At 42.4% G+C, this 25,405-nt stretch overlaps 1 protein-coding gene and 1 non-coding gene across 3 annotated transcripts; one reads left to right on the top strand and one right to left on the bottom strand.

Moving 5' to 3' along the window:
• The first annotated feature begins 1,620 nt into the window (after positions 1-1,620).
• LOC115402213 (PIN2/TERF1-interacting telomerase inhibitor 1-like) lies at positions 1,621-25,405 on the top strand. 2 transcript variants are annotated; one of them, XM_030110721.1, is made up of 7 exons: positions 1,621-1,743; positions 6,602-6,711; positions 6,793-6,885; positions 7,301-7,379; positions 8,220-8,309; positions 12,157-12,239; positions 23,896-25,404. In XM_030110721.1, exons 2-7 carry the CDS (start codon positions 6,679-6,681, stop codon positions 24,523-24,525), a joined length of 1,008 nt encoding a protein of 335 aa, XP_029966581.1. In that variant the 5' UTR covers positions 1,621-1,743; positions 6,602-6,678; the 3' UTR covers positions 24,526-25,404. The 2 variants fall into 2 exon arrangements, with proteins under 2 accessions (XP_029966581.1, XP_029966580.1); XM_030110720.1 differs by lacking the exon at positions 1,621-1,743 and adding an exon at positions 6,082-6,111 and having other exon boundaries at positions 23,896-25,405.
• trnae-cuc (transfer RNA glutamic acid (anticodon CUC)) lies at positions 5,400-5,471 on the bottom strand. The gene has a single exon. It is a non-coding gene; the product is annotated as a tRNA-Glu (tRNA).

The raw sequence follows: 25,405 nt of genomic DNA, 5'->3' as shown, positions 1-25,405 counted from the left end.
CACATCCCTGTTCGTTCCCGGTCTTATTTGTGCCCGTATGTGTCGCTGCATGACAGGAGCTGTTCACCTCTGGCAGTTTCAAATTTGATACTAACCAGAACACACCACAGTCAGCGAGAAACAAGTTTTGCCGCCTTAAGGTGGAAGACAGCTTTCTTTGCCAAACATGTCAAAAAGTGTGAATATTTGTGTTATTCTTGGAAAAAAACAAAAGCTGTTGGAAGAGAGTTCTACTTTAATTTCTGCAGGATCCATGCTCAGCATTCTCAGGTTTCCACTGAAAACTGGACTCCACACTGCAGCAGTGAGAAAAAAAGGGCGAAATAAAGAGTGTTACTGAGCACGTCAATAAAAGCATCTGAGATCGTGAACCGCCACCCTCGGTGCAGCATTGTTATCGGCTTCACACTTGATAGCCCGCCTCCAGTTTCATTGTGTCAGTGGCTTTGGCCGTTGGGTGACCTCTAGGTGAAACACACACAGCAAGGAGAGAGGCAGGCTGAGTGTGCAAAACAGTTGAATTCACCTTGCGATGGTGGAGTAGATGAGTGCGCAGGATTTCGTTTCAACTCCTCACAGCTAATCAGTAGCTGTTTTCTCTGAGCGTCCTTCAGCAAAACTGTAAAGCTGGCAGCACAGGCGCTCTCTGGGTGGAATGATGATCGCATAAATGCACATAAATGTCAACAAACCTTGAAAAGGTACATTTTCACATGTTCTTGTAACCGTTCAGGGTTTTCACACCCAAGTCCAATGTGTACAGACGGAACAAAAGAGTGTTTTCCAAAGATTTCACAGTTCATTTCGAAAGTTAAATACGGAAAAAGAATCATAGAACTAAATGTCTGTTTAAAACACAACATCCACGTCTTAGGATGTGTAGGGAAAACTGCAAGATTATTGACATTCTCGAGCCTGGCCAAAAGGTGGAACCGTAAATAAAAATCAATATTTACTCAGGATTTATTAAAGCGCTAAATAAAAAGCATTTCTACCTTTGAGAACAGGTCTTTTAAGACACATTCAGCAGCTGATGTAAGAGTAGGAGTGGACTGAAACACACGCCGTTTTCAAGATTCACAGAACATATGAGCACATGTGTAAGCACGCTCTGCACATGTGCAGCATTGACTCTATTGGCTGCGGGATCTATGGTCACAGGCAAGAAAACACTCCCACATTCTCACAATTCAAACTATGGTTTGCATGCTGCCTGAATGAGAAAGAGGCTGAACGTTAGTGTGTCACAGACTGAGCTCTCCAAAAGGAGGGAGTGGAGGCTGGCAGAGGAAACTAAGCCACACTAAATGAGACTTTCACTCTTTACTTCGTGTCCTCTTTCTTGTAAGGAAAACCTTTCCTGTTATGTAAGAGGTCTCCCTGGGTGTGCTCTCACACTCGCAGGACCTCCTCCCCGCAGCCAATCAGACGGCTTCGCTCGGTCGCCGGGGCCCCAGTGTTTTGTCCGTCATCGTGTAATAAGATTCACACAGTGTGCAGCAGATTATGTCGGACCAGGGCTGGAACTAAAGGGCCGAGACATAAAGGAGACTGAGCGGGAGGAAGGGAGGCGCTTGGCGCGGAGCCAGAGACGCCATAACACTCTGTGACACAGCTGTTATTGCACATGGAGACCTGTTGCCATGGGAATGGAGGCCAAGACCGCACCACCATCCTACCAAACAACCACCTCTCACACACCCTCCCTCCGAAAAAACTAAACTGCAGCGGCCTGACCAGCATGTATGTAAAAATGCATGTTTTTCGTTCCATGTTAACCTATATACCGACTGATTCACAATCAAGCAATTGCTTTATATCAGCTTAACTTTAGTTTATGCACCATTTTATAAATCATAATCTTGTAGTTTAAAAAAGAGTTCTTATCTTTATCTCTCTAACTGTTGTGCTAGGGCAAATTACAGTCAGAAGAATGAGAAAACCATCACATGCACAGGGAAAACATGCAAACACAGAGCAGAGGGCTCTGTGTGAATTAATTAAGCAAAACGGATTACGTGTAAAGGAATATCTGTGAGAATTCCAGCACTACACGTGCAAATTGCTTGAGATGTGATGTGAAGTTCCTTCCTGTACGAGCACATTGTGTTCTGTTGCAGTGTGCCTGCTGGCTATACTCCACACCCACATGCCTACATGCATATATGATAAACCACAGAAGAAGAAGAAAAAAAGAAATGCATGCATGAAAATTACCGTACATGTTCCACAAGTTGTATGACCATGGAACAATAAGAAACGGGTGTTTTATCTAACATTACAATGCGTTGTGTATTTGGTACACGTTCAAGTCACACTCAGAGGGTTAACTGAAATATGAAATTTGTATTTTGTTGTCATTTCAGAACTCTTAAAGTGTGGAACTGATTTTATAAGATTAAAAAAAAATCCACTCTGAGTTCATGGCCTCATGTGACCTCCAGAAAGCAGGACACAGACACATGAGCCGTCCACCCAAAACACGTGTGTTGCTCGTATTGTCACCAAGCTTCCACTATCAGAAAATGAACATCAAAATTTAACTGAGATGAAACGGGTTTGGCAGAAGAAGTGATGAAGCTTGGGACAGCCTAGAGTGTCAAGAAAACAATGCTAACTGTCCCCGTCTCGAGCTCAGTTACACAACTTTATTTTAATCTCAAGCTTTAGGTGGTAACTTGAGCTGCAGTTTTGGGATCAGATTAGAGCCGTGCACAGTGGAGCTTTAACCATTAATAACCCAGAGAGATTTCAGACTCTGGAACAGCAGCTGAAGTGAATCTCCTTCTCTTTAATCCCCTCTGAAATCCACTTTGAAGCTGTGTCACTCGGACAAGACTCCAGCACGCTGAAGCTTGTCAGTATTTAATGCATGTTTCACCTGCATGTTTCAGAAAGCAAATTACTTGATTATTATTTCATAAAATACGTTTTTTTTTCTGTTGGAATGGTGAATGTCTCAAACAAACCAAGAAAAAAAAATTAAGTTAAGGAAGATGGAATATCTTTTTAGAGCTAAATTGTTGATTTAACTGAAACACTGTTACAAAAAAAATGCCTCTGTCTTATTTATGTCTTTCTTTGAATAAATACAAATGTATTCATACTTCATCCATCTATTCAAGCTAGACAGACTGCATTCTCATGGTTGAAATGAGAATTGGAACTGCCACATCACCATGTAGAAGGACTTTTTTGAAGTACCGGTATGCGCAAATTATTAATAATTAAATTAAAAAAAAAACATCAAAGAAATCTTTTGAATCAATGATTGATTTATTTGATTCATTTAGTTTGCACCTTAGGCACAGAACACTGTTCAGTCTTGTCTTGTAATGGAATGAAATGTTTTCTCTCTGAAAGAATTTCATCAGAAAGCCTTTGGAGAGCCGTATGTGAGTCAAGGACACTCACTCTGCTAATTACAGATGCAGAACAAAATGAGTCCTCTTACAGACACAACTGTGGCTTTTTAGTTTAGTGGCGTTCTAAAAATAACTCATATTCACCCTTCAGGCGTAAGGAGAAGCTGTTTAACACAGCGGATGGTTTTAATTTCTTCCAGCAGCAGAGGGGGGAAAAAAAAAAGATTGACTGAAGACAGGACAAGACAGACGAGCAGAGCCATTTGAAGCAATGGAACATTTAATTTCTATTATATTTTCTCATTCCTGCTTTAAGGGACAACATGTTTGTCACAGTTAGGAAAAGAATAATTATAAAAATACTTAAAATATATATATAAAACATAATAGACTGATACATGTGCGATGGTGCATACACTCCTGTCTGTGTCCAGCAGCAGCACCTGTAAATGAGACGACCATCCATCCACTGACACGGTCACCGTTGACCACTGATACATCTGCCGTGCCTTATCTGGTGGTCCTGTCTGCTGGTTGTTTATTTAGGTGAGAACGCTCTCCTTCCTGTTGGGTACAAGTTACATAAGTGGAATGTTTATGTGGAATTCAGTTCAGAACAGCTGTTTGCTTTGTGGTGGTTTAAGCTGCTTGTATGTATTTGTTTCAGAATGTATAGAGCAGTGAAAGATGTAGAAGTTATGTGCATTATTGTGTCAGACTGTGTTAAGCGCGAGGACATATAATGATGATTGTGGTCTGTTGTTTTTCTGTACTTTTTAAATATGTTCATATTCTCTTGTGGCATTCACATTGAGCTGGTATACAACTTACTTTTCTAGCAGTTGGTGAATCACATGCATAAATAAACAGACCTATGTGTGGGTTGGATGAATTGTAAATGTGCTTTGCATGCTTGACATGACCTGTTGTTTTAGTTAAAGCATGACCAGTGGATGAGTGGGTGGTTAAAAAGTGAATATGGTTGGTTGTATATGCATAACATTTATATAAAGCAGGATCTACAACCTTTATGATCAAAATAACTTTTTTTTTTTTTTACAGAGTAGGGAAAAAGACTTTTTACAACTGAAAAATGTTCTTTCAACTCTTCTTTGCAAGTTAGAACAAATAAATACAGTCGATCACAGAATCAGGTAACCGTTTACAAACAATTTACAAAAGAGACTATTTTTTGTACGGTTTTATTTTGGTAAAAAGACACAGGAAACAGCAGACAAAGTATATCCAGTAGTAAGATGGCCGCGATCAGTGCGGTAGCGTGTATAGGGATTTAAAGAAAAAAGAAAAAAGATATTCATCCAAACAGAATACCTTGCTTTGGGATCTATAATCATGGACCACTTGGACACAGGTGCACAAAAGACACCTATGTGTCAGGGGATGTATCTCAGCCCGTGAAAGAGGTATGATAGCATTATGGCTCATCTAGATAAGCTAGATTAGCCAGTTTTAGAAAATGTGTGATTTGCTGTGGTGACCAGTGCTCTGGTCCATCCAGAGCTAAAGTTAGGCCAACACAGCTTGTACAGTAGTTTTAAAACATGTACAGAAATTATATTTTGTGTTGTATTTAGAAAGCTTCAAGTATGACTTAGGATGGTAAACATTACATTACATTTTGGGCTGTTTTGTGGCTGATTTTAGCGGTTTCATCCTTTTTTTCCAGCATTTTTCAGACAATTTTGACATTTTACAGTAGAATAGAAATACTTTTTTAAATCCAGAGGGAAGTCCCGTTAAATCAAGTCCAAATGAGCTTTATTGCCCATTTGTAATGCACATATTAGACACAGTATAATTGAAATGTTGCTGTCTGTGTTGCTTGTGTTTACTCAAAAGTAAAAAAAAAAAAAAAAATACAAAACTAGAAAGCATTGACCAGATATGTAGTCCCCCAAAAAATAATTTAAAAAAAATCAGAAATTTCATACAATGAACACTTGTAATATAAAATGTAGAAAACGTTACCGGTAATCTGCAGCTTCGTAAAGTTAAGATTCAAACAAAAGCGTGTTCCCTGACCGGGAATCGAACCCGGGCCGCGGCGGTGAGAGCGCCGAATCCTAACCACTAGACCACCAGGGAGATTGCAGGAGTTGTCAGATGATGACGTCATATTTTGTCTAAAACCTCAATCGTGGCTTCATTAAATAGGTTTCCTGGCTGTGGAATCGCAACAGATATATAGAAATCCAGTGAAGTTTGTCTACCATTGAAGTGTTGTGTATGAATGTAAAGAAGGTGAGAATGATATTGAACAACTGTCAGAATCGCTGCTTTAAAAACCATAATGCATCTTAAAATATAGGAGAGACAATGCAGTCAGAGCGACGTCATTCAACGACAGAATTTAGCATGAATATTGTGTAGACATGAAAATAAAATGAAAGTACTTTATTGATCCCAGAGGAAAATTTCTTTACAGCGTTCCTCAATAGAATTGAACACACAATTCTGAACAAAAATCAAACTGCTCCCATATATGAATTTTTATACATCTCTCTAGGGAGAATATGCCACGTAATGTTATTATTAAGTATTCCTATTCTGTTGTAGTCTAGTTGTGTGATTCTTTACAGTTTAGAAATGTATAAACACAGTGTTTGGGCGCCACCTGTTGCCATGTTTTACGATGTGCAGTTGTTGGCATAACATTTTGTTCAGGCATTTTGTGTGAACCTCCCTTGGACTCCGAAGGACCCCAGGATGTCCATGCTTGCTGAGCGTGTGTACTTTTCTTCTAAGTTTTATTGTCAGTGTTGTTTTCCTGTGTTAGTAACAACGTGTTATTCTTTATGTTTTATACGGGAGAATTCCCTGTGAACGCTTCAGTTATCCTTGTCAGTCTGAAATGTTCTGGTATTTCCCAAACTCCCTGTTTGTGTGAACCGGTGGCTAACATTAGCATTAACGTTAGCAGCATACCTGCACGTGTTTCTTTCTGACTGTTGTGTAAATCATTTGCGATTTAAGAGATTGTTCACAGCGGATGTACGTCAATTTAAAGTATGTGCGCTGTATTTCTATGAATTAACTCGGAAGCTGCAACTTTGACAAAACTCATTTTAACGTTGATCGCCTCTTACGAGACCTATGAGTGTCATGTTGTCATCACGTTTATTGCTTCCGTCTCCGTGCTCGCACTGGTGTGTCTTACGTAATGTTTCTGCTACATGTATTCCAGTTACGTAATGGTATTTGTACTTCCTTTGTAGCGCGGAGGAAGCAGAAGTGGTCTGTCGATCCCAGGAACAGCGCCTGGAGCAACGATGACTCCAAATTTGGCCAAAAGATGTTGGAGCGAATGGGGTGGTCTAAGGGCAAGGTGACTGACTAACCACTGTTTGGGTTTTACTGACTTGAAGAGTTTGTGGACGTCAATGGCATGTTTGTGCCTGTTCTGCAGGGACTGGGCAGGACGGAGCAAGGATCCACCGACCATATCAAAGTTAAAGTAAAAAATGACAGCTATGGGCTTGGAGCAAATGCCAGTCATGAAGTGAGCAAAAATACCTTTATATCTGAATCTGTCTTAAGTTCTGCATGGGGCTGAAATGACGCATCTATGTAATCTATTATTACAATAGATGTCAACTGATATATTTTTGTATTTTACTATTTCTTGTCCATGATGTTGACATGTCGTATATAAATCACAGTTGTGTAAAGATGGCCAAGTGATAATCAATGGTGCATACGACATTGATTTTCAAACTGGAATATTTACCTGTGTTCACTTAACACATAACCAGATGATTTGATTAGTAAAATCAAACCATCTGGTTTAGATTTACTTTTTAATTCTACAATATTGCATTATTCTTGAGCGTCTCCTTTGACATTCCTCAAGATACATGATTGCCTGAAGTGTTTCTCAGTCAGCTTGTGCTGATATGTTTATTTTCTTTCCCCAGGATAAATGGATCGCTCACCAGGATGATTTTAATGAGCTTCTTGCTCAGCTGAACAACTGCCATGGTCAAAACAGCAATGGTATGTCGTATGTCAGGTTGGACCATGTTCTACCGCCATACATTTAACAGAGTTGGAAAGAATCCCCAAATATTAGCATAACACAATTGTAGACTCATGAGCTCTCATGAGCTACACGTTCACAGTTGATATCTCCTGATTGTGTTCACCGCTTTTCAAAGATGTTTTTACTGATTTTGTTCTGATGAATGGTGATATGCTTAGGGCAGAATTCTATTAAGCTCACTGATTTGAAACTAGTTTGAGATAACTGAACTTTTGCAATACCTTCTTCTGGTAAAAGTAGAAATTAGAACGCATAGACACACCAAAGTCCTCATCACCAGCATTCCTCAAATAAGCAATGCAAATTATGAAAATGTCACCAAAGACCCTAAATGTGTCAGTACCCATCTCAGCTTTAGAAGGCAGGGTTGATTAATGCTGATTTTTTTTTTTTTTCCAATCTTCATTGCCCACTTTTTATGAGCTTGTCACCTCAAGGTCTTGTTCTTGGCTGCCAGGTGGGAAATTTTGTGTGATATGCATGTATGCACATTGTACTTCCTAAAAATGTATACTGGGCATCAAGCTACTCATTGACAAACAAGCACATCAAGTTGGATTTCTTGGATACTTGGGCAGTAGAGGGTGCTGCAGTGCAACATATTGTCTTGTGAAGCCTGAAAGCAGTCACCTTCACAGCATTAACATTGCCATTAGGACTCTGATAAAATGATGTTATGTTTGTGGTTGTTAAGTGTGAGTGCAATAACTCAGATCCTCTTTAATTTGTAGCTGCTTAGTTGTAGACGATTTTTCCCCATTGATATTCACTATTTTGTAACGTGTTATCTGCAGGAACTCCCCCAGAGGAGCCGAGAGGCTTCAGCTTGGAAGAGAAATCCAAGACTTCCAGAAAGAGGGTCCATTACATGAAGTTCACTAAAGGTGGGTCTTTGTTTTCATCTTTTCAGATATTTATAGCAGCCAGAAGACTCAACTCAGCGAGTTGTGAAAACTTCCTCTCAGAAATTCTCATATAAACATGTAGAAACTGTGCAGCCGACACAGCTGAATGCTCTTGCCATCACTCAGGAAAATTTTGGTATGCATCTGAGATACATTGAAGAAGCGGTGGGGATAGTTTGAGGTCAGCACTGGCCTTCCTGCAGCCACTGCTGTGTATACCTACACCGGTCGACATAGACGGTCTCCTTGACCCTTCTTTGAGCCCTGTGTGCTGGTCTCAGACCACAGACGCTGATCAGAGCTCTGTCAGTCTGTCCTGGGTCAGTTGGCCTGTCAGATGCTAGGGAGGTTATTTATAGCCCTTCCCTCTTCTTTCATTACTCTTTTACACGTCAGGAAGCCAAGATTTGCTGGTCAAGGCCGGTACGCTGATACACAGAAAGGAGGAATTTGGTGTTCAGGACCACTGGAGAACAGAATGAGTAACCACCAGCCCACATTTTATGGCTGAGCGGCTTCACTTGGAACAGGCAGCATAGTTTCATAAAAAATCTTCAGTGGTATGTCTCTTCGTTGGACATGTTCTGTGCAGATTCCAAATATGATATGTTAAAATAATGACTCAATTACTGGTTTTCATTGGGCCCTTATTAACCTCTTCAGGTCAGCGTACTTGGCAAAATAAAATCCTTCAACTTTCATCTCACCTGGAAGAGGCTTTCATATTTTACGTCATTCAATAGCAACTTCCTGCTTCCTGTTTGGGGCATCTGGCTTCTCCATTTACCGGCCCCCCAAAAACAACACCTCCCGCGACCTATCAGATGACCTTGCCAGATAAAACATTGCCACAGTCTCTCCCCCAGATCCTCTCACCCTGTTTTTGTGGTCTTAATTTGGTCAGAGCCAGAAAAAGACCTTTTTCCTGACAAGGTGATGAGACCACGCTTGTAGCACTTGAGACAAAAATCGTGAGCTTTTTTTTCCCCCCTTGCTGTTCTTCATTACTTTACATGCTTGGCTAATGCCTTTCAGTTACCATGTGTTAATTAATTATCCTGCAACTAACAGGACAGATTTGCTCAAATAGAAAATTGGCTTGAAGACAGAGTTGTATGTCAAAGCAGCAGTGAGTAGATGTGTCTCTAAAACGCGAATCCATTAAACATGGTTTGATTTCTTTGCATCTGAATGATGCCATGTTTTTCCGAGTGGATTTTGTTGGGGTTTGTTTCTGAATCAGAGCACTCTGAATACTCTCACATGAGTCTGTGTTCTCTATTTTCATTTTCCCATCAGTAAGTGTCAGTTCCATCAGCAGCCTTACGTAACGAAGAGACCAGCAAACTGAAGTTTGAATTGAAATGTTTGTAAGTTTTGACCTGTTTTCATCAGTTTCCTGGTTTCACAGAACGTTTTTGTTGTTGCTGATTGTATCCCCCGTTGCCACCACTCATCTCCCAATGGAGAGAAACTCATAAAACACCTTGTTTTTAATATTCTTACAATTTGTTTTACTTTTTTATTTTTCTGTCTCTGCATTACGATGCACTCGTACTCCGACCTTCTGCCAACTAATGAAGTCTGACCCTGTAGGCCTTGTAGGTTTAAATCCATTTGAGGAGATCTCCTCCATTACCCCTCGCAGCTCTTTATATATGTCAGTAGAAGCTAAAGCAAAGTCTCACCTGGTCTTCCTGCTGTTAGCAGTTCTCTATTAAGTGTGATGTTTTTTCGTGGCCCTTTTAAAAAAACTTGGAAACATGTCGGCGTAAGTTGCAGGTGGAAACGTTTTAACTGGAATTCAATCTTCAGCCACTTTAAGGCTCAGTAGCTCTGTCAATTTAACCGTCTTTGGTAATATGAAACCACTTTAACCTGTCTGAATTCAAAGAGGCCGCGGCGGTTGTCATGCGACAAAACGGAGGCACGCACACACTTCTTGTTTTTCAGTTGGCAGCGTGCAACTTGAGTGGAAACTTCATCATGTGTGACTTATGCAAACAACAACATTTTTAAGAGTCTTTTTTAAGACATTCAAATGCTTGTTGTCCTCTAACAACGATTCAAAACAGCAACATGAATTCACGTCGTCAGACTCATTTGTTTCAACACAGTTTCATTGTGTTTTAGTTGTCAAATTTTAATGAGCAACCATGAAGTTTCCGAGCAACAAATAACCTGCCACTCCTGTTTGCGCGTCTCTGCCGACCGCTCAGATGTTGACCCCCCCCCCTCTTGTGAGGTCGTTGCCAAGTTAAGGCTTGGTAATAGATTTAGTCTCGCTAAGCTTGTTACATGAGAGGTTGATAAGGTCAAGTAATACTCGCATAGTTCTCCTATACGTCGCCGTGGTCTATGAACAGGTGAAGGTTAATGTGTCATGGTTTGGATTTGGTTTAATTTATATATATATATATATATATACATATATATATATATATATATATATATATATATATATATATATATTGATTAAAAAAAAGCCTCATGGGACTTTCCGCCTGCATTTTCCAAGACAGATATGTATCAGGGCATTTCTGCGAAAAATATAATGTCCACAGTAGCATTGGAGAACCGTCCAAACCTCTCCCAGTGCCTCCTCCTTACTCTCTCCTGCTTTTTTTATTGATATCCTGTTCACACCGGCTCCCTCTTTGCCAGCACTGACGATTGATGGCCTTTGTTTGTGGGGAAAGGCACCAAAATCTCCACTGCTGAGGTCCAGAGCCCACAGCATAAAACAGTAACCCAGTTTTAATTGCAGCCTCCATCTATCACCTGTCAGGGCAGCAGGGGTGGCTGATGCAGAATTTAACTGCAAGCCTCCGTCCGCGATGCTCTTACTCCAGTTTCAGGCTTTTAGCGGAGCGGTTTTGTAGGTGTCAGCCAGTAAGCGTCATGTTTTGACAGGGACAGCTTGTAAATCCCTGCATGTCAGTCTCGTTCCTTAGAGACATCACACCCACTTGTTTCGTTTTTCATGCTGTTGATGGAACTAATACTGGATTTTTATTTGTCAGTTCAGTGATGTGTCAGTCTGGTCGGACGACTTATTTGTGTCGATCGTCGTTGCCATTGCCAGCCGTGACCTTGGAGAGCACACACACGCCAGCTTCTCCTTCGCACGGGCAGTGCCCGTGTTTAATCCTTTTTGTATGGGAAAGGTGATAAGCTGCTTTTTTATCAGAGCGTTGTTATTTGCACTTTCACCTGAAAGTCTGAAATTCTGACAGGTACTTCCTCATCCAAACAGTAGAAAGGTCAGATTGGGCATAATTTCACATCTGACCTCCGTTCTCAAGATGACAAACACCCCAGAGCCCCACCCCCCACCCCCCCTGTCATTACAGTTTTCAGCATATTTTCTTAGTTTTGATTCTTGGACCTACATGTGCAGTGACTTTCAAAGCCAAGAGTCGGAAAGATAGAGGTTTAAAAGCAATAAATAACCAAATGTTATCAGAGCCCCGCTGAAGGAAGAGGATGCAGCTGTACGAACAGGGTCCGGGCCGCTCAGACTTGAGACAGACGACTGTGTGCTTCAGGAGTCTTTGAGGCCTGGACAGAAAATGGGAATCCGGAGGCGTGGCGTGACAGACCTTGCAGTTGGTTTATTTTTCTTTGCCGTTTTATCCTCGCGGCAGCAAGAAGTGGACCATTCAAAGCCTTCAGACTAGTCTGCTCTCCCACTTACCTCAACACACACACACACACACACACACACACACACACACTCACACGCTCACATATAAATATATATATGAGGCAGAGGCAACTCTTACAATCTGTTTGGCTACAATTGTTCCAATTTGCTTCCTTTTAGGAAAGGACCTGTCCTCCCGCAGTGAAACAGACCTCAACTGTATCTTTGGGAAGAGAGCCAAACCTCCCAAAGAACAGGAACAGGTAAGATGTGTGGTGACCCATAGCTACTGACAGAATCTACTCAAGATTTAAATGTAGGCTATGAAATTTGGGTTTTTTTTTTTTCAGCTGCCATCAAAATATTTCTCAGAGTAATCTGATTTCAGTCGAATATTGGTTTGAAAAACACTGTTGACACAATATGTCTTTGATCTTGTCAGAAGGAGGTGAGATTTGAGATTGTTTTTACCGCAGTGAACACTGAAAGAGCAATTTGCCTTTTAAACGAAGCATGCAGGCCTCTGATCTTCTTGAACCCAAAGTCAAGTGTGCACTCAGACAAGAGTCAACATTCCACTGGCCAGGTGGCTCGAGCTGATCTGCCGCTGTCCTGGTAATTAGGAGTGACCATCGGTGCCGACGCTTTCCGCCGGCCGCTCCGGTGTCGCATGATACCTGCGCCTCTGCAGGGCCCGCGCAGCCTCACTGCAGCCTGTGGCTCCAGATTAGCAATGTCACAGCATGACGCTTTCACACCGCCAACAGGCCACTGATGGTGGCAAGAGCACCAAAATCCAGTTAAGGGATTTGCACTCTTAACCCTTGATTCCCTCAACTCTCCCTTTTTTCTCCTGCCTCTGTCTCGAGGTGTTTTGTTAGTTAGTTAGGTGTGCCAGCAGGCATCACTAAAAGAAAATCAAAATAGAGGTGAGGTGGGCAGAAATCCGAAGTGATGACGCTTGCAGAAAACTTCCTTTTGCTCACGGCGTCTGTGGTTGGTCTCTTCAAACACCCCTCTGCTGCATGGCCTTATGGACGCTCTCAAACTTTGAAGCATGGCTCAGAGGCTCAGGTGGATCTGAAGTGCATTTCCAGACCAATCACATAGTTTGTTTTAGTTAACTCGCTTTTATTTGGGCTCAAGGAAATCTATTTTTTCTAACTAAAACGAGCATCCTTCAGTCTTTCTGAATTTACTAAACCTGGTTTATCAAAGTCCATCTGATACTAATGACAACCAAAATTATTGAAACATCTACAGCAACTCACTGTATAAAACCACTTTCTGCTTCGGCTGAAAGACGGTTAAGTAAATTAGTTTTTTAAAGTCCATTGCAAACCCACCTTTGGGCTTCATGAATAAATTTCCATTATTTTATATGTTAAGATGCTGCAGCAACATTATTATTCTCAAAATGTCTTGGCTTTAGTTTATTTATGTACATAAATTGTGGGAATAATTATCGGCACATGAGAAGCAACACTACACAAAACTTTATTCGATTTCATTATTATTATGTGGGAGTCAGTGAAACAGTTTTCGTCGTCCCAAGTTGGATTGCCCCAGCACAGAGCCAACCAGACAATCACATATCTAGCTTTTGGACTCTGCGACACAGAAAAGCCTCTGGTTGGCTCCTTGTGTTTATCTCAAGCATTTGGCTTGAAGAAATTGGCATCTTAAAAATCCATAAATTGTACAAAAAAAAAAGCCCTTCTCTATTCCCATGCAGGTGCCGAGCCATAACATGACAATGGCAGCAGCTCCCCAGCTGATTAACATTGGAAATGCGGGCAATACACACCATGATTTCCTCCCTAATCGTTTGGTTATGGGTTGTTATTTTTCAGCCAGGAGGGACCCCATTGACCATATCGAAAACACTGAACACAATTACAATGGCTTCCCACGAGGCCTCGTGTTGAAGCCCAACAACATCTGAGGTAGCTGGGAGGAGGCAAAGAGGGTGATGGACCAATCAAGCTCCAGGCATTTTGCCGGATCTCCTGCGAGTGTCCTGTGGCTGTGTCCGCGACACTGCCAGCGACCCTCGGCTCTGTGGCTTCAGTTATCCTCCATCGCCGTTGTATCCCAGAATACACCGTGCCTGATACAAACATGCAGTAATCTCATGGCCCCAAAGAGTTGTGTTGTTGTTACGTCGGGACTTTATACACCCTGCAAGTGTCGGTGTTGTGGTTGATTTGTTGCAGGATTTTATTTTGTTTTTTTTTTTTTTTTAAGCTGCCACCAGTCGTATTATCACATATCTGCATCTTGACAAGGTGAGGCCAGGAGACCGGACCAAATCAGGACTGGCTTGTCCCGACAAGCTCTCCTTTTCCCCCTCATGAATCTTCCAGCATTTCACCCAGCCACCCACGGCTGTCCCTCCTGCCTCCCTTCCACCAGTCCCCCACTGCTGGTGTTTTCCTTCCTCTGCAGTGATGTGCTTCCTGCTGGCCTCTTATCGCTGCTCACAACGCTCCCTGAAACACACACACACACACACACACACACACACACACACACACACACACACACACACACACACACACACACACACACACACACACACGCACGCACACCCAAACGCACGACTATCCCACATACCTCCGTTCATCAAAGGCCAGGCTGGATGAGTTGAGACGTACGCATCGAAATATGTGAAATGACCTTAAGAATTGTTTTTGCACTTTAGCAGCCAGCTATCATCCATCAGGTCATTTCTTGTGAGTGATGTTTTTTAAAGTCTGACCTTTTTATATCTGTGACAGAGCTGTGCTTCACGTAATAGCTTTCAAATTAATCCTAAGGTTTTTTTTTTTCCCCTGTAATTTTTCTTGGTTAATGAAATTAAGCGTTTAGATATTCAACCGCAGAAGAACTTAAGTAATTTTAATCCCTGTGTGATGTGATAAACCTACAATTATAAAATATAAAGAGCAATTACTAGAGGTCTAAATACCAATCATATCGTTGTACTTGAATGTACCAACAAATTGTATTTCGTTTGCTCAAGTAAAGCAATTTTTTTTTTTTTTTTGACAGGATCTACCATCACACACAGTGTTTTGTTTTTATGTAGCCACCTGAAAATGTAAGCTAAAAGCCATTATTTACACTACCTGACCAGGGAGGTTTGCAGTGCAGCACCTGTCCATCCGCTGCGCTCTCTGTTATTCATCACCCGTCCCACGCCTCCGAGTCGCCCCTCCATCTCCCGCCTCCTCCTGTGCCCCTCAACACAATTACTCACCGCATGACAAACGACAGGCCCTCTCTGCCGAGATATCAAAAAGCCCCGACCACTTCTAAATGAAGGCACTTTGGCAGCCCTGCGCTCCCCGTGCTTATCGGCGGGCGAGCAGTGCCCCTGGCCGTCCCGCGTCCCGCTCCCCTCCCTCCCCCCTTCCCCACCACCCCTGCTCTCCGTGCCCTCCTCAGGGGGTTTAGTTAGGGGAGCCACATAGAGGGCCAGCCCGGCTTGATTTATCTCCCTTGCCCCTCTGCCCAGCCGCTCAGACAGGCCGAAAGAGCCGACGAGGCTCCAGCGGGCCTCAACTGGAAAGCCCGGCATTAGCTGAAATAAACCATTCTGCCGCCCAGTGAAAAATGTCCTCTGATTGGCTAATTAATCAGTCAAAGGGGAGCGACGCGACTTGTGACTTGAGGGACCCAAGCGGGCGACTGCAGAGGGCCTGCTGATAAATAGACTCCCCGCCGATTCATACATCAACAAAAGTTAGTCATTTTTTAAAGCCGCCAGCTCAGTTGAAAGGTGGAAACAAGCCATAGTTTTATTTTTTTTTCAGCTCATATTTTCTTATACCGCTTCATTTTTTTAAGGAAATATGTTTTCATAAAGGTAAATTTAAGTTGAATACATTTATTCATAAACCACTGCAGATTATGTGACTTAAAAAAAAAAAAAAATATGATGGCAACCAAAGTTTGAAGATTAGATATTACATGGCTGTTTTAATTACATTCCTCCAGATAATTTAAAGTACTCGGCATAATTACTGTGAATTTATTCCAGCATTGGGCCATAAATTAATGCACTTTCCTAATTGGCACAATTTAGAAATAACAAAGTTCCTGCTTTAATGTTTATCAGCTTTATGACTGTTCAGCTTCCCCAAGCGTCAGAATGGTTTGAACATCATTAGTTGTGTCCTCCCCAAAGATGTCGGGTAAGATAAAAGACCCGGGATAATTTGGTACATGCCTTGTTTTGACGTGCGAGCCTGCAGTCAGACGGTAGGTATGGAGCGGCCCGTTCCCGGGTCAGCCTGACCCCCGCGGCCTCTCTCACTCCCACGCCTGCTCCGGCACAAAGGGCCGAGGACCGGGCCTCGTCGGGTGGCACCTGTTGCGAGCGTCCGCTGCCCACGCAAGCGTCCACATGAAGGATCGCACGGCAGCGGGGTCTCCCCCGACACGGGGCAGGGGCGCCGCGGGTCGGGGGGCTCCGGCATTTGGCAGACGTGTCGCTAAGATGCTGATGGGCGGAGTCGAACTGTGAGGCTTTGCTGACGGCGCACAAGGGAAAAAAAAGTCTTTTTTTTAATAGAAAGTTTACTGCAGGTTGACACAGAGGCTTTGTAAATGTAAAGTCAGTTAGTGATGAATTATTTTCACAAAATTCTAAGATGTAACATGAGAAATGTTTGTTGGAATATTGTAGCTAAGTAGCTTTCAGGCTTCATTGTTTTTCCTTTGTGTTTTGATTTCCACAAACTTCTGATCGACAGTATAAATAGAAATCCAGCAAGCCGCAGTCCACAGTTTCTGAACTCCTCCATCAACTGGCGGCGGTGATCCGTTGACAGGGGGTGTCGGTGTGAACGTGCGTCGCCGCAGTCTGAGCGGGCCGGAGCGCTCACGCTCATTGTGAGGCCGCGGAGCTCCGCTGCACTCTCAGATAACATCTAATTGCTCCTTGTAAAAAGCGCTCCCTTTCTTTGAGCAGGTTTGTTGACAGGCCCTTTTTACTCGGACCGCCGAAAATATCAAGACCCGCCAACCGACCAGACCCCCTCCTTGTCGCCTGCGCACACACACACAAACACACACACACCACACATTTGCCACTTACCTCCCTGGCAGTTGTTGGGGCCGCTCCCTCTGGCGGTGCCAGCTCACTGACACATACAGATTAGCGCGGGACAGAAAAGAAAAAAGGGGGGTGTCTGTCTCCTGGTTACAGGCCCTAAGCTAGCGTACATGGGACCGGGGTAATTACCGCCTGGTAAAGCTAACCGCCCAAAGATTTCCAGCCCTCTCGGCTGTTTACAACCTCAGACTACCGTTTAATCACTGACTGTTTAATCTAATAAATCACAGCTGGGGAAAGTAATCACAGCATCTCCTTTCCCCGGGGTGGGGGAGGGGGGGGGGGGCGGGGGTCCCCGACGTTGGCGAGGGGGGGGCATTGTCAGCAAGCGTTTGCAGTGTTAAACAAGTATGGGGCAGTCATGCTGCATGCATAATGTTGTCTTCATTTGTTACTTATGATAAACGCTCCTGCAGCGGGCACAAAGTGCAATTTTTCAAGCCGCAGTTTTTTTTTTTTTTTGTTGTTGTGTGTGTTTTGGTCGTATTTGCACACACGATACAAGCAAAAGTGTTGCTTTGTTGGGTCTTTATACTTTGTGTGGCATCTAATGTTTTAACTTTGTGTGAGCCATGTTTATGCACCAGAGTGAGATTAATATCGAATATTCGCTTTTAGACTTGGCGGCGTTGCTTTCGGAATACTGATGCGTTGGGTTATTTACCGGCGAATAAGTCATCCACCTGTTTTTCTGTCCGCCCACGTCAGCCTCATGAAGGATGGGCCGCTGGACTCTCGTGCTCATCAGGGAGAGACAGCTGGCTAATCAGGGACTGATCCATAGACCTCGGGTATCACCAAATTTATTATTGTGGCAGGACAATGAGGCTGCACTCATGCAATTACAGACCCGACCAATATTGGCTATTGAGGGGGGGAAAAAAACATCGGCCAGTAATGCAAACAGGCAGTTTTTAAGAAAATAAATGGGCATCTGCAGCATTGTCAAATCCTAATTAATACCAACCAGAAGGCGCACCTTCCAAACTTGTTTATCTTGATACAGCTTTACCTGTTTTACTACCAAAAAAGAAAAAAAATTACAAAGACCTGTTCTCATTTTGTAATTTAATCTAGGTTTGTGTCAGTTATTTGTAAATATCTACAAAAGATAGAGAAGTTTAGCTATTTAGGATGCTGGTGAGAGTTTAAGCTATATGTGACTGAAACATGCTTTACTCGAGTTGAAATACTTTGTAAACGTAACTTTTTACAGTACATTGAGGCATTAATCCTGTGTTGATAGGACCTAATGCTGCCGAGTTTTATGGAATCATGTTGGGATGAAGCAGGGCTGTTAAAACTATTCAGTTTCAGGATTAATGTATTTAGTGGAAACACTGACGGCACGGAGTGAAGTCATTTCCATGTCTGTATGACCCCGCCGACTCCGAGTTGTCACTTCAGGAGCAATCTCCTGAAGTCACGTTGAACGCTAAAGCTGTCACTGGTTGCAACATTTGGTACCTTTTATACAAGTGAGTCAAACATTAATGGCGAAAGTCACAACTTGGAGCGATTCTGTATGAAATGGAATGAACAAAGTTGTGGAATTTGCTGTGTCTTTCTGCAGGATTGTGCTGGAGGGAGAAAGTTTCTCATGCACTCCAGTGAACCTTTTCCACCGTGCCTCTGCTGGCTTGATTGGCTCTCCCGCTGAATATGTTGGCCTCGGCGTCTTGGCACCCCGGCACATGCCTTACCTTTGCTTTTCCACTGGCTACATTAGCGGGGAGAGATAGAACTGGAGTGTCTTGAAGGAGGCGCCCTGTTGAATGCCTTCCCACCCTCTCCTTTTCTCTGGGACCCTCTGCGGAACCCCCTTGTGTTCCCTGCCCAGCCCCAGCCCCCGCCAGGGGAGCGAGCGGAGCAGGAAGGGCCCGATAGCCAGCCAGGCCGCTCCTCTGCTGAAGGAGCCTTATCTCAGAACTGCACACAGTGCATTGAGCGCATCCTTTTCCTGGGGTTCTGCGTCTGGGAGGAGAGGAGGAGGAGGAGGAGGAGGAGGAGTAGACGTGGCTTTATATAGGTGTGTTCTCAACACTCCACTCCTTAACTCTGGCTTGTTTTAGCTGTTTTTCTTTCCCAGTTTCCAGCAACTTACTTTTTTATAATTTATGGAGTAACTTTTTTTTTTTTTTTTTTTTCCCCCTGTAACTGGAAAGTTGTGTCAGCATATTTAAGCAGTATTAAAAGGGCAAGTTCATTCAGAAGAAAATTGCAAGAAAAAAAAAAATCCTGTATGCTTAGCATGAAGAGGTGTGCACTCGGTAATCAATTCTTTGCCAAACTTACCAACAAAAAGGGAATAGTTTGCCAAAAATGTTGATGTCCGACAAACCTGCTGGAAAATCACTGCTGGCAGGCCTCAGTAACGTCTGTAGATTGTGTGTCTGTGTGTTTTTCCTTGTTGCCTCCTGACGTCAGTGTTTTATTTAGAAGTTATTTTGTTGTTGTTGTGGGAAACATTTGAGGTTTCTGTAGCTTTTCACTGTAAAGCTTTTACAGGAGGTCTCATCTTAACGTGGATATTTTGAGGCCTTTTTTTTTTTTTTTTTTTTTTTTTTTTGAGAACAAGACAAAACAGGCATGTGCTCAAAAAAAAGCATCTCAAATTGTTTTGCAGTGTTGATGGCTGATGCAAAGTATTTCTTTCAAACTATGTGGTTTATAGAATGTTAGAAGGATTTAAGTAGGAATAAATTGTAAAATGTATGTTTTTTTTTCTTTCTGTCTTTGGAATGCTGTTAGTTGAGTTGGAAATCTGATGTGAGATGGTAAAAAATCGATTCAAACATGACGATTTAAAATGAAGTGCAATAATAAAATGCATAGCAAAGCAAACAGCAGAGTGCACGGTCTAGATTTGAGCATGTCACTTCTTTGATAAAGTCCCACGTTGACACGTGTTCGACGTCCTACAGCAGAACAGCAGGATAATCGGTGCACATGATGCCAAAGTCCTGGCTGTGGCCCAGCCGATTTTAAATCAGGTGTTTTCTTCATAGATTTTTTTTTTGTTTTTTTTGTAATTTCTTTTGAAATTCATTTAATTTTTTGAAAACAAAATGAATATTAAGTTATTTTCCAAAGAAAAACAAATGTGCCTGAGTTCACAGCTTACAGTCATTTACTGAACCTCCTTCAGGAATAAAAAGATGAGAAAATACAGAATTGGCTTTAACAGAAATAAGATTTCAGTCTCAATTATTCCAGAAATTCTTTATTTAAAAAAACAACAGCAGTGTATCGTGGCCAGAGTACCGAGAACCACATCAAGTCATGATCTTAGTGAATCGTTACATCCCTCGATGTTATTAAACGCTTTCACAAAACTTGACAATGTACAGAAATGGTAACTGATGACAATGAGCCAGAGGACAGAAGACACACCTGGAAATAAGAGAAGATCTGAAACATTTCTGCCAAGTCGTCTCTAAGTAACATGTTGCCCTCAACACTCGGCGCCAAGACAAATCTCCAGGGCTGCCAGTACTGCTGACTGGATCTGCAGCTTTGTGGCCGTACTGTATGTGTGTGTCCAGCCGGTGCTCAGCGCAGCACTTCTCCCGCTGTCGGATCAGAGTCTAATGGAGATCCCCAGGCAGTGAGGACGAACCATATACCAAGCCCAGGCCGCCTCTCCCCGATGATGAAGGCGACGTCCCTCCCTCAGTCACTCGCCGCTCTCCCTTCCCTCGCTCGCTCGCTCATTCACCCGCTCCCTCTCCTGAGAGTAATTTCACAGGCAGTTCTAAAGTGGCCCCCAGCCATCTTCCCAAATCCCAGTTACATGTTGTTTGGCGCTGTCAGCTCTAAGCCCCAGCTCCACTCTCCCGAGCAGCCGGGATGCCATTGTGCAGTAACGGCGAGTATAGATTTTTTTTTCTCTTGGAAGTTGGAAAGTTGTGTTTAATGGCACCTCACCTGAAGGGCCTGATCCCCCTTGTTAGAAGTTGCGACTCTTTCTAGCCAAGGTCTGAGGCGGCAGAAAACTTTGTGTCCATTCAAAACACCTGCTTTGTCATTTAGCATTCAATCCTGTGCTTTGAGTCCGTCTGAATGTCTTATTTTTCGAGCAAGCAATCTTGTTATCTAACACTCCAGCTTCACCTGAATAGTGATTTTTTTCCTTTAAAGAATACATAGTGATGTAAAAAGTTAATTCAAATAAATTAAATGTATAACAAAATCGATATTTTTGCTTTTATCCTCATCACTTCCCGCTTTTGGAGCGGCTCTCTGATCTGCATGTGAAAACGTAGAAGGCCAAACCTCGACACCGTCCCGGGTTTTCACTTTATCTCTAATCTGTAGTGTTTGAAAAATGCAGTCTACTTCACCACCTCTGAGGTAATACACAGAGCGGCAGTATTGTTTAGTGTGACTCTCCAGAGGAGCTTCTGTATTCTTCGGGACAAATCATTATGCATTGAGTAGGCCATTAGGAAAATGAAGACAAATGGGTCGCGGGGGTGAGGTGACAAATTGTTCATGCTGCCCAGTTAAAATCAGGAATCATGTTGTAAAGTTGGCCCTGCTTATTATGAAGCCGAAAGGTTGGAGAAGTGAGTTTTACGACCTGGAGATCGACCTGTCAGATTTAAATTTTTTTTATTTGAGATACTGAAATTATAAAACAGACTCGATCCCGTCGGTGAAACATCTGTCAAAGACGCGCAGTAGTTCCTGCTGTGGACTGAACTACACACACAAAGAACACTGTTTTTGGTAGATTAATTCTTTGTAATCATTTTTCATGGCAGGAAATCCTGATTATTTCCTTTAAAATATGATCCATGTGTGGGAATGAGCACCAGCGTTACACCCTTGAAAAAAGTTACTCTATCTTTGCTGCTCATACCACAAAAAGAAATGTTAAGATTTGGTGTTGGACCAAAGCGACTGTGCTCTCCTGAAATCTCCAGAAGATATACAGAAGGTTTAAAAAGAGAGGAAAAACTGGATGAAATCGTGCTGGAGTCTCAGTGACGGTGTGTGTTGGCCGCTGTCCTTTGGTCACCAGTTCATCATGTGACCCACATGTTTGAAGCTGAGGAGCCCCGGCGGCGGCGCGTTCACTGTTACACTGGAATCGGTTTGCATCAGATCACAAGCTTTAAACCCAACTCAAACCACAGCTGACTGAGCTGGGATTTTCTGTCCTCAACAAACAAAATAGATTTCCGTGGCTCATTACTAAAGTGTTACTTTCACTATCAGGAGACCAAATGTAGAATTAAGTGCGTTAAATGTATTTTGACTTTCAGGACAAAGGACACCCATTAGAGCCACCGGATACTTGATTTACCCTAAAAGTGAAGTCAAAGATACTGAAAATGTTCCGTTTTCAATATTAAATGTCACAAAAGTAGCTTAAAATTCAAATAATGATGGGGAGAACCTCTTGTCTACAGGAGAACATTCAAATACAACAAAACATCAACCCTCTTTTCAAGTTTTACTTTACAAACCAAAAATATGGAATAATTTTCTTTTGTTTCATACGTTGCATTTTTAGCATAAATACACATCACTTCCTGTTTGTTTTATGAAACAATTACATTGTAGCTTCACAGAGATACTAGTTTAATAAACAAAAGTATGTACCCTTCAGTCGCCTACTATTTGAGAGCCGCAGATTGGGCAGCCTTATTTTTATTTTTCATACACAGCAAGTTACGGTTGTGTTTCCTTCAAGGGTTTTTATGAATTGGTTCTTTTAGTTTTTGGAAGAAACTTTAAACATTAGCTACTAAAGTAAACATGTTCAGGAAAAAGACAAATGTTCACCTGAAATTAAAACCAGATGGCAAACCATATCAATCTATCAATCTCGCTTTTTTAGAAAAACCTCTGCACATAAGTATCACTTTAACAAAGTGACATGTTCACACTGTATTAAAGTATGTTTAACTCTGAAAACAGAAAATTAAGTACATAAATGCTCCCAAAGCACAGTGTGCAATTTATTCTAAATCAAAATCAAATATTGATGCCTGCATCAGTCGGGATTAACAATAAATAATAAAATATTTCAAATTCTTCCTGCACACTTTAATGCTTGATGCGCAAAATTACCCGTTTTCAGCCTGGTGGAATTGATCATAAGGCCCATGGCTATAACCGGCCCACAGGAGGCTGCAATCCGGCCCGCCAAACCACCAAGGAAATGGTACCAAAAAAAAACATTTATTTTATAACAAATTTCAGACACACCTGACACCTGACCGGAGATACCATGAAAGATAGAAAGCAGGCAGTGGCCTCAAAGCCATGCTGTCAGGGTGAGTTTGTAAAAACATAAATAATGCGACAGCTATATAAGTTGGTTTTTGATCTTTTACCATATTTTGCACCAGAAGGTTTCATTAAATGAAATACATTTAATTGAGTCATTGCAGGAACTGTTTGACTTTGTGAAAATAGATGTTTTCATCAGACAATCTGCATCAAAAAGACTTTCAAGTTTAAATTTCCTTTTGTTTATGGCACTATTTTACAAATCCCGTCCACTGGAGATGAAATTGGGCTGTTTGTGGCTCCTGAACTAAAATGTGTTCGACAGCACTGTGTCGATATATTACTGTGTTGTGAATATTCAGATCCTGCACCATGTGCAGCTGTGTGGAAGTGGGATCTGTTTTGAGAGTGGCCCGTTTGAAGTCGTTAACACCCATCGTCTCAGCAAGATCCCGTTTTGGGCCCCAGCTTTTCAATCACTGAAATCCACCGGATTAGTGTCTGCATGGTGATTGACGACCACTTACACTTGTCTCCTGATCTTTCTTGTCTAGGAGAGCAACAGCGGGGACTCTTCTCAAGGCGAGACGGAGGAAAACGCCGCCGCCGCCGCCGCTCCCTCTGAACTGGATCCGGAGTCCATCACCAACACGGTGACGAGCACTCTGACCATGCAGGAGTATTTTGCGCAGCGAATGGCCCGGCTGAAGAACGGCCGAGGGGCCCGGAGCGCAGCAGCCTCTGAAGAAACCAGTCCCGCCCGTGATGATACGGAAGAGCCCAAAAAGAAGAAGAAGAAGAAAAAGAAAAACAAGAAATCCTCTGAAGAGGTGGAAGAGGAGATGAGCAATCCTGTCATAGCAATAGACGGCGAAGAGAATCACGAGCCTTCGAAGAAAAAGAGGAAAACGGCGAAAGATGACCACGCCGTCACTGAGAACTGCGAGGATCCGTCCTCGACCAGGAAGAAAAAGCTTAAAAAGCTAAATCTAGATGACGAGCTGCAGAATGGACTGGATCAAACTGAAAATCAGAGCGCAGAGTCAGAGGTTACACAGAAAAAGAAGAAGAAGAAGAAGAAACACAGGGAGGAGGGAGGGGAGGGGGTGGACAGTGTGGCGACGGAGGACACGGACGAGTCGGTTCAGAAGAAACCCAAAAAGAAAAAGAAGAAGAGGGAATAGGACTGTGGGACGAAGTTGAACCATTTAGATTTAAGAGGATTTGATCATTACTGAGACTCACTCCTGTGAAGTGAAGCATCTTTAGAGGAATATCAGACGCCCCCTTCATACAGAAGATAATAACAGACTGTTTTTCTCAGACACATTTTATCATATAAAACAAGTCAGAAAACCCCGTTCCTGCCCTATGTAAACCCCATGAAATGCTCCACTGCTGGAGGAAATCGGGTTTTTTCCCCTGACAGTGAAATGACAAGGTTAGCGTCACTGCTGATCGCTGTACGAGGAATGCATTAAAAAAAAAGTCACTGTTAATTCTTAAACTTTGTGCAGATGGATCAAGCAGAGTTTGAGCTTTTTCGACACAGCTGAACAAGTTTTGACTGAATCATCTTGAAGAGAAGCGCCAGAGACCGTGTATCTTGACATTAGTCCCATATTTGATATAAACAGGTCAGTTGCAGCGTTGTGGAAATACCTGTGTTTCCTCGACGTTGAAATTCCTAGAAATTGTTTTGTCAGTTTAGTATCAAGAAATACAGCCCAAACAAGTTTTTTTTTTCCATATGTCACAAATGCAAATTATAAGATGTGACACAAGTTTCAGCAAACCAACTGGTTGTGCTTCATTTGGATCGTACCTTTTTAAATCTAGTGGTCGTGCATAATGAGCTTTTTTCCCTTTTGTGAAATAAAATGAAATAATTAAAAAAAAAAAAAGCTGACGTGTAAATAAAATGTCTGAGAAGTGAAGTGCAGTCATTTTTCACAGTGAGTCTCTGCCGGTGTGGAGGAGCTCTGAATGTTTGGCACGTGTCGAGCCGCTGTCGCCACCCGTTGGTGCAGATTCATTCCTTTTAATTTCTTCGTAAACGCCTAA

This window comes from Salarias fasciatus, chromosome 15, assembly GCF_902148845.1.
Source record: "Salarias fasciatus chromosome 15, fSalaFa1.1, whole genome shotgun sequence".
Lineage (NCBI taxonomy): Eukaryota > Metazoa > Chordata > Actinopteri > Blenniiformes > Blenniidae > Salarias > Salarias fasciatus.
This window is presented reverse-complemented; position numbering and strand designations above follow the sequence as displayed.

Coding starts and splice junctions, on each gene's coding strand:
- LOC115402213 (XM_030110720.1), top strand. Junction 6,886..7,300: donor GAGCAAATGCCAGTCATGAA/GTGAGCAAAAAT, acceptor TTCTTTCCCCAG/GATAAATGGATCGCTCACCA. Junction 8,310..12,156: donor TTACATGAAGTTCACTAAAG/GTGGGTCTTTGT, acceptor GCTTCCTTTTAG/GAAAGGACCTGTCCTCCCGC.